The following is an 8,911-nucleotide window of genomic DNA, read 5'->3' on the forward strand; positions in this document are numbered from 1 at the left end:
GTAGCTTAGACTACGAATATCTCTTATAATAAAAAGAAAAAACTATTTTACTATTTTACTTTAACAAAAATTAAATTTTGTACTAGTCACAAATACATATATATAATAATCAAGAAAACAATACGCACAATTAGCAAACCTTTCTTTCTTCTTATGCCCTTAATTAGCTACTAGTACAGTAAATTTACAAATTAACTTTTCCCTTGATACAAAATTCAATTAAACTGTATAAAAACAAAAAGGAAATTAACTAGATGACTTCCTGCTCTTTTTCTTTCCACTCCAGCCCTATATATTTGCATGGTGAAAACCTAACCCTATACTCAGAAATGGTTTCAAGCTTAGGCGACCATAATTGCTCTTTAGACACAACGAGTTGTTCATAGTGCTTTTGCAGCTCAGGTGTGCTACAAAGAAAAGTAGTACTTACAGAACTATCAGCCTCAGACGACCCATCAATTTCCTTCTGACTTCTTGCAATTAGCCTTGCTATGAACTCTGGCACCACCTTGATCAAGACCTTTCCGTTTGAACCCTTTATGTACTCAAACGGGCACTCCCCGAAATTGATAGGAGCTGCCTTCTTGTTGGGCCTCGACGATGAGCCTAGGGCGGCGAGGGTCGAGGCTGACAGGACGCTGCATGCGAAACGATCAATCGGAAGAACGAAATAGGTCTGGCCAAGCATGAGCTCGTCGTTGATGGCTAAGGCAGGAACCGGGCGGCCGATGAAGAAAGAGTCTGCGTGGCAAACCATTTGGTCAGGGAACTCGAACATGATCTCTCCAGCGATGTGGTTTCCTTTGAGGAATCTTGTGGTGCTGCCTTCTGAAAATATTACTTTCACAACTGAGTTTGTTTTTTGCTGAAAGCAGGGAGAAACTGCATTGCCCATATGATTGGATGGAGTGAGATGATAGTTAAGGAATTAGATTTAGGAACGTAGTTGGCTTTTAGGTAATGGACGACGGGAGAGAAAGGGTGTTGGGGGTTATTAAATGAGAGGGAAGGGATGAAGTTGACTTGGATAAAGTCTTTCCTTGTTTTCTTTTAGATTTGAGCATGCCGGTGGTCAGTTATGACGGCTTTGACAAGCTCTATATTTTGTTACGTGATTAATTGTTCTTTTCAAAGTTACTTTAACCATATCGTTTTCTTTTTTCTGTGGTGCGCTTTATGTTACCTTAAATTCGGTTTTTCGGTCATGCAAGTAAGGTGCAACTAATACATAGATAATACCATTATCTATGAGATAACACAGACAAAGAAGTGGGAGTACATGTGGAAGATTATTTTTTATTATTATTTTATACTTTTCGTGTAAAATTTAATCTTTGTAAATTTAAGAGGGAAACTGGAATCCATTCCGTCCTCTCTCTCTCTCTCTCTCTCTCTCTCTCTCTATATATATATATATATATATATATTTTTTTTTTTTTAAATTTAGATGTCCCTCACATAGCCATACTTTTATTTTTCATACAAGCACATGCATATAATGCGTGGAGATTGCCAGCTAGTATATATATAAACAAAGGATAATGTTAGGAAGATTAAATTCGTAAACTAATTTTGTAAACTATATGATATGAAAGTTGATGATTGAATTATTACTTAAACGTTAATAAATGTGTTCATTTCTATTGATGACACATTATTTAATTTACAAATTTTATCTATAAATTTAGTTCCTTAACATTACCCATCTACAAAATACCTTCAATTGCACGTGATCATACCTAAATCCCTTAAATTGTGTGCCGGCAAATGGTTTTTAGTTACTTCTTAATATCTGAATTTTAATTCCGACAACATCTTTGATTTTAGGGTTAGGAGAGGTGAGGGTTTAGATTAGCTATGGTCTATGGATGACTCATGTTGAAGATTGAATCGCATCGTTTGGACCAAGAGAGATACCCAAACGGTGTGCAAAAACTACAAAAGGTTTTGTTTACAGATACATACTGTAAACATGAAAATTCTATAACGAATGAAACGAGAACACGAGTACAAAGTAGATTTGTATTGATTTGAATTTGTACGTTACAATCTCTGTTTACAATCTTCCTCTGACGAACGGTTGAACGTTTGTATTGATCTCGGACGAATGGTTGAACGATTGCTTCAAGTTTTGAGCTTGAAAACAACACGTGGATGATCTTCACCTCTTGGGTGCGGCAAAGATAGTGTTTGATGCGGGATTGTGTTGCTTCAAGGGTCTTGGCGACTTGATCTTGAAACGAACATTGCTACAAGTTTATAAGATTACAACCATGCCTTGAAGGAATTAGCACGAGTGCTTGTTGATTCTTCAAGGAAGTGCTTAGGCTTTGGTCGAGAGAAAGATTCGGCTTTGGTTGAATGTTCTTCGAAGAGAGCTTTGGCTGCATATTAGTCTTCAAAGGTTTGGTATAGGTTCTTCAATGTAGAGATTTTTCCTTGTATTTATAGGCTTTTCAAAGCTTGCCTTTGGATGGATTTGGCTTTGATTTATGTCCTAATTCATCCATGGGAGAATTTAGGTATGTTTTGTGTCTTAATTCCCTTGCTTGGTCGAATTTAAGAGCCAATATTCAATTCTTGCTTGTTTTATGAAGATGCTTTAACTTTCTTTCCGGTTTTAGGATCAATTTGGATCCTTTTGCTGAATTTAAGGGAGATTTCTCCCCTTTGCCACATTTTGGTGAAGTTTTCTACTTCTTTTGCTTGACTTGTGCAACATGTCATTGATGACTTGTCTATTTGTGATGAGTCATATGCCACGTGGAGCTTGGTGATGCATCTTTTGTATGCAACAAAATTTACATGTCTACACATACATGTTTTCTTAATAATCATTTTGATTCTGGTCTCTAGTCAACCTAATTGTTAGAATGAAACATTGTTTATTTAAATAGTTTGATCGAGATCTCTAACATCATTTAAGGGACTTAACTTCTGCATTTATGCATTCAATATCTCACAAATAATGAAATTTAAACAAATTCAAATAATATTTCTATAATATAATAATTACTTAAAAATCAATAATAGTCTTCACATAGTTCTAGCAAAAAGATAATGTATCCACGTAATTATTAATATATTTTAAGAAATAACTATTAATATATTTTGAAACATAAAATAAATACATGCAATTAACATGGTACATTCAGCCAAAAAAAAAAAAAAAAAAAAAAAAAAAAAGAATACAAATTAAATTAAAAAATATGAGTACATATTAAAATTAAAAGTATGGTTACAAATTAAAATTTAATAGAATATTTGTACAAATTAAAAAAATGGGTACAAATTTAAAATAAAAATATATCAAAAATACTAAAAGATATATTTGGAAAGGGAATTGTTATTTGCACTCAAAAAATCTCATTGTGCACTCCAAACTTTCTATAATTAGAAAGAAAAATACACTTGTGAGGAATGTAGAATGAGATTTTTCGAGTGCTAATAACAGTTCACTTTGGAAATGATTAATAAGCTTAACATTTTAAAATGTACATATGATGACATGTAAATAATTTAATATTCAAATAATGACATGAAAAAAGTCAATTTATAAATAGAAAAAACAAAGAATGATAACCTAATTTATATCAGAATAGGTGGATAACCGTAACTTGCCACTAGTTCTCTCATTTAAAAAAAAATGATAACCTAATTTATCCACTTTTAATTAACTTGCAACATGTTTAATTATTAGAATCAAGAATGATTCTTAAAACGGAAATGGAATGAATATTCATGTGGAATGTCTTATTCCATTGTTAGGTTTTTTTTCTTTCGTTAAAGAAATTCCATTGTTGGGTTGACAAACAGTAAATAAATAAATATGTGAACCAGCAGTCCCTTGAGGGATTTCTTAAATATTTTATTTAAGGGACACCTTTTGATCTTTATTACATAACGTTTTTTTATTTATAGATCGTTCTTAAAAAAAAAAAAATTAAATAAATTCAAAATTATTAATACATTCAATTGTAGTGTAGAAAATAGATTAATATAATTTTTCAAAGACAAACTAATATGATTACCATTTAATCCAACGGTGAAATGGTATTGGATTTAAGTGAATTTTGGTAGTGATAGTCTTTGAGAAAACAACCGAATGATGTATGGTTGGATCATTCTGCAAAAAGATTCTCAAATAAGTTTATTTAAGAGATTGTCCTCCAAAAAAAAGTTTATTTAAGAGATCCCTTAACCAAAGAAGAATTTTTGAACCAGTACCCCAAAATAATGGATATATATGTAAACCAGTGCGCCAAGGAACGTTCAAAATAGTTTTATTTCACCTTTTAACTCTCTTCAGTGCCTCCATATCCTTGTTTCGTATTTTTATTTTGCAAAATATATAAGTACTAAGGAATGATGAATTTTTATTTGGAAAATAATATTCGAGAATCTCTTCCCTTCTTCCACTCCGTTCCGAAGAGTAACTAGGACCAATTCAGTCACGTTTTCATTCATTTGGAATCTGGGCTCTTCTACTTCATTTTTATTTACTTCATTTTTTTTATTATTTTTCCCTTTCTTTTTTTATTTCTTTTTTTATTCCCTTCCATCATTCCTTAAGTCCCATAGGTTTGATCCTGTAGAATCTGACCCATTTTATCATTGAGCGAAAGGTACGAAATAAATCAGATTGATTTTTCGATCAAAAGTAATATGTGAACACATCCTTTTTAGCCTCTAACACGCTTCTGTTTAATTTAGACCGTTATTTTCTTTTGAATTATTCAATTGGATGGCTAAAAATCAAAAGGAGCGTGTGAGAACCTAAAATAGTGTGTGAAAGCCCCTCTCTCTTCATTTTTAGTGCTTTGCTTAGCTTCTACCTAGTTAATTATATTTTGAACGGGTATAATCATGAGGCACTTAATATTTAAGAAACTCTGGAGTTATCATCAATTCATGGTTTCAAATTAAGAACAGCCACACGCTTGATACTTGGTTAAGTCCGATGCTGTTGATTTGTTGACCCATTGCATGAGAAACTTACCCAGACCCATAGGACCATGCATAACATGCGTGAACTAAAACTTGTCCCTAGATTCAAAGGCCGGTTAGGGTTTGTCTTAATCATTGGTTCACTGTTCTAGCCAGCCAATTTTTGCTTATTTATGAGATATGCGGAAAAGTTTATACCTTTGACCATATTTTCTAACTCAATTTTAATGAACTGAAGAGATTTGAATTAGGATACAAAGATACAAGTCAGACACAGTGAACAATTTGGTCTAACTTCCATCTTAGCTTGTTATCTTTAGGTTCGCATGGTAAATCTTACTGATGATCCTAAATTATAACATGGATGTGGATTGTTGAATGGTTCTTCAATCTTTGCAGAAAACACACGCATATATGCTGAATTTGAAAGCAAGTTTGAATGGTTTTCATAATTCTTTTTTCCACAATGTTCTTGTCTACCTTTGCCGTGTTGTACGTAGCAGCAAATAGAATAGTAGATATCTACTCCACTAATTTTTTAATTAAACCAAAAAGTCAGCCCTCAAATTAGCACGTGACTTTTAATTTGTAAATCATTGCTAGATTTGATACAATGAATCATATAGAGCAAAAAATAATCAAGAAAAATATGAAGGTGATATGTGGATTCTAGAGTGAAAAGGATAAAATCACCCTCAAGGAATACCAGAATTCCTACGCACGAGCAGTGGACAATTATGACTCAATAAAGGTCAAAAGTGCTCAAAATAGGTAATTATTCAAAACCTATTTCATCCATCCTCATCAAATTTTCTCCACAAGGTAACCCCAAATCATTGATTTTAAATTATATTAATTATCTAATTAATTGATTTATTACTCAATTAATTTATTAATTAGCTAACAAATTATGAATCACACCAAAAAACCATCCAAGTGGCCGGCCATATCCTTATAAATTCTACCTCATTTTCTCCAAAACTCAATTCCAACTCTCTTGCAAAATTCTCTAAATTCTCCAAACACTTTTCCCTCAAAATTCTAACTTTAGCATCGGAGGTTCTTCGGCCAAAGCTTCCGCACCCCCCTCAAAAAAAATCATTGTGGGCGCGTGAGGCCTTTGGTCTTGACCTAAGGTGATATTTGTTTTGTAGTTGCAATTTTGTCCAAGAAGAAGAAGGCAGAAATTTGCATCCACAAATTGGTGCTTTTATTGAGAGTTGAGTCACACACTCGTAGAAGACTCTAGCATCCAAGGTTTTCGTTTTCTTGTTCATTTGTAGATTTTTTGTATGTTCTTATTCTTGGAGTTTTTATTTCTAAAAATTCTTCAATAAAACATAAAAGAAAAGTACAATGGCAAGAGATTCGGAAATCTCGATGAATGGAAATTCCAATGTTCAAGGATTAGGACCGCGACAATCTACAAGGCTCACACAACGATGAATGGAGCACCACCACCACCAAGGGGCACCACCGTGGCAACAACCACAGTGGCCACCATGGCAACTACCCTCGGCAAGGCCCACTACGCCAAGGCCACTGCCCAAACCATGCCACTTCAACCTTCAAGGGCCCAAGCCCTAGCCGAGCCGCCCAAACCCAACGCGAACCTAACGAGTTGCCTGGCTGAGCCTTAGCCTCGCACCTAAGTGCGCCACACGCTGAGTAGCCTACTTCCGTGGCCCAACCAGCTCATGTGGCTTTCCAAGCAACCCAAATCGCTCCAAGATTAGTTCAACTGTCCCGACTTCAAATTTCTGGGCCTACGATTGAACTGGGGCCATTTTCACCACATTTCTCCATGAATTTGACATTTCCCAACTCAAATGTCGCGCCCGAAGTCAACCACACTTCCACTGCTCAAGAAGATGCATTCCTTCCAAGCTCTTTCAATCCAAATGGAGAACAACACTTGTTTGGACAAGTCATAGAATTGATGAGTGCCTTCGCACAGCAGATGACCTTGATGAATCATCTCTTGCAGCGCACCGAGATGCAACATGCCTTAGACGAGGTGTCCCGAAGTAGGATAAGGGCAGACGAAGAACCTCTCTAGTAGCGTCCCAGCAAGCAGCCATGAACTGAGCGTTCGGGCAGTGTACACTTCTGGTTGGGCCATTGAGATAGTGTATATTCCTATCTTAGCGCACGAAAGAGCGTGCACTCTTGACTAAGCCTATGAACGAGCATACATTCACGATTGAGGCCACACTCCGATAGTTAATATGAGTAGCCTTCCAGGCAAAGTGTTCATTCGCGACTAGGCCCACAAAGAGCATCATTCACCTCACATTGGAGTAGGCAACATAATGGATGGAGAGAAGCAGTCACTCAGTCTGGCTCAAGCTCAACCAGTAGCTTACAAAGAATTCCTTTGCCTGTTAGGAACGAACCACATGCACTACAGCTCCGGCATAAACGAGTCAAGCACGTAAAAGAGTAGCCTAAACTAGTACGTCATGACTGGGGGTAGCCGAGAGCTTCGTTACCCCCAACAAAGGAAAATTCAGGAAGAAGTAGAAAGGCTCTTGACCGAGCGATTGCATGATTTCCAATGCAACAAGGTCACTAACGAGGCATTACAATAGGACATGATCAACATAAGTAGGTCACCCTTCATGGACGAGATCGAGTAGACAGAGCCTCCATGCAAGTTCAGCATGCCGCATTTTATATCCTTCAGAGGGGATAGAGACCTGGCGAGACACCTAAAGCACTACTGAAGCTCAATGATCCTCTATCGAAACAATGACGATCTTATATGCAAGATATTTGCCACCACTATACAAGGCCAGGCGCAAGATTGGTTTTACACCCTGCCACCACAATCCATCTGAAGTTTCGATGAATTTTCTTTGGTTTTCACCAAAGAATATTCATCCTATCGCTTAATCAAGAAAAAGTCCTACCATTTGTTTAACGTCAAGAAGAACCCAAATGAGTTGTTTTGGGACTATGTGAAAAGGTTTAAAGTAGAGAATGCAAAGATAGTCGGATGCAACGACTGGATAGCTAGAGCAGCCTTCCAAAAAGGACTCCCAGTAGACTACCTGCTGTTCGAAGAGTTGATCATGAAAGAAGATCTAACTCTAGCAAACTTTTTCAGTCTGGCAGAGAAGCATGCACTTTGGAATGAGGTTCGTCGATGCACATTCAAGGAAAATCCAAGTGATCTTGAATATGAAGTCCCCTACTACTTTAAAGGAGATTTAAGGTCTGACTGGATGAGCAACCGCATCTGAAGCAGCAATAAGCTTTGCCCTCATATGAGAAGAGCTGGGGGCTCAACTACCTATATTCCACAGTTCAAAAGCTCTCCTCAATGCGAAAACCAGCTACCAGAAATTCAAAAGCTAACTTTGACGACAGTTGTTGCAACCCGAAAGCTCAAGTTATACCTTCAAATGCACACAATCATCCTCATGATGCACTATTCTACCCAATCCAGACGCGCGACAATAAAGGTGCCAACACTGGTGGTGCAAAGTTTTTTGACAAACGTAACAACTCAGCTTAAAAGGTACTCTAAAGGTAAACGAACACTAGAAGGACAGTCAGAAGCAAGTTTTGTATCGATAAGTTGAGCACCACCTCCTGCTGCGTATCACATGGCCCTAGCCTACTGTTGCTCCATAATTCAGCTCTAGAGAGGCCTAATACCGGCAGTTGAGCATCTCCTGCTACGGTAACATGTCCCCAGCTCTGTGGCTCCCTACCCTGCTTTCACGCCTAGCCTAGGCGACTGCAACAAAGAAACCCAACGACGCTCCAAAGGCAGCCGAGCACACCCTAGCCACGCTTACTTCGCCCAATGAAGACTTTTGGAAGTAGGCATGGTTCTTGTCACCCTAAACGTTTTGATGCTTGAGCAGGCAATTACTTTAGGCTTCAAGGCTTCCAACAATGAAGCAGAGTATGAAGCCCTACTAACAGGCCTCTGAATGGCAAAAGACTTGGCAGT

The 8,911-nt window shown here is 36.9% G+C and overlaps 1 protein-coding gene across 1 annotated transcript; it reads right to left on the reverse strand.

The window, feature by feature from the left end:
• Positions 1-250: 250 nt before the first annotated feature.
• LOC125480034 lies at positions 251-895 on the reverse strand. The gene has a single exon (XM_048590247.1). The coding sequence runs from the start codon at positions 893-895 to the stop codon at positions 251-253; it is 645 nt and encodes a 214-aa protein (XP_048446204.1).
• Positions 896-8,911: the final 8,016 nt, after the last annotated feature.

Source organism: the organism of the source record quoted next, unplaced genomic scaffold (genome assembly GCF_019419815.1).
Source record: "Pyrus x bretschneideri cultivar Hongxiangsu unplaced genomic scaffold, Pyrus_bretschneideri_v1 Contig31, whole genome shotgun sequence".
NCBI classification, from domain to species: Eukaryota; Viridiplantae; Streptophyta; class Magnoliopsida; order Rosales; family Rosaceae; genus Pyrus; species Pyrus x bretschneideri.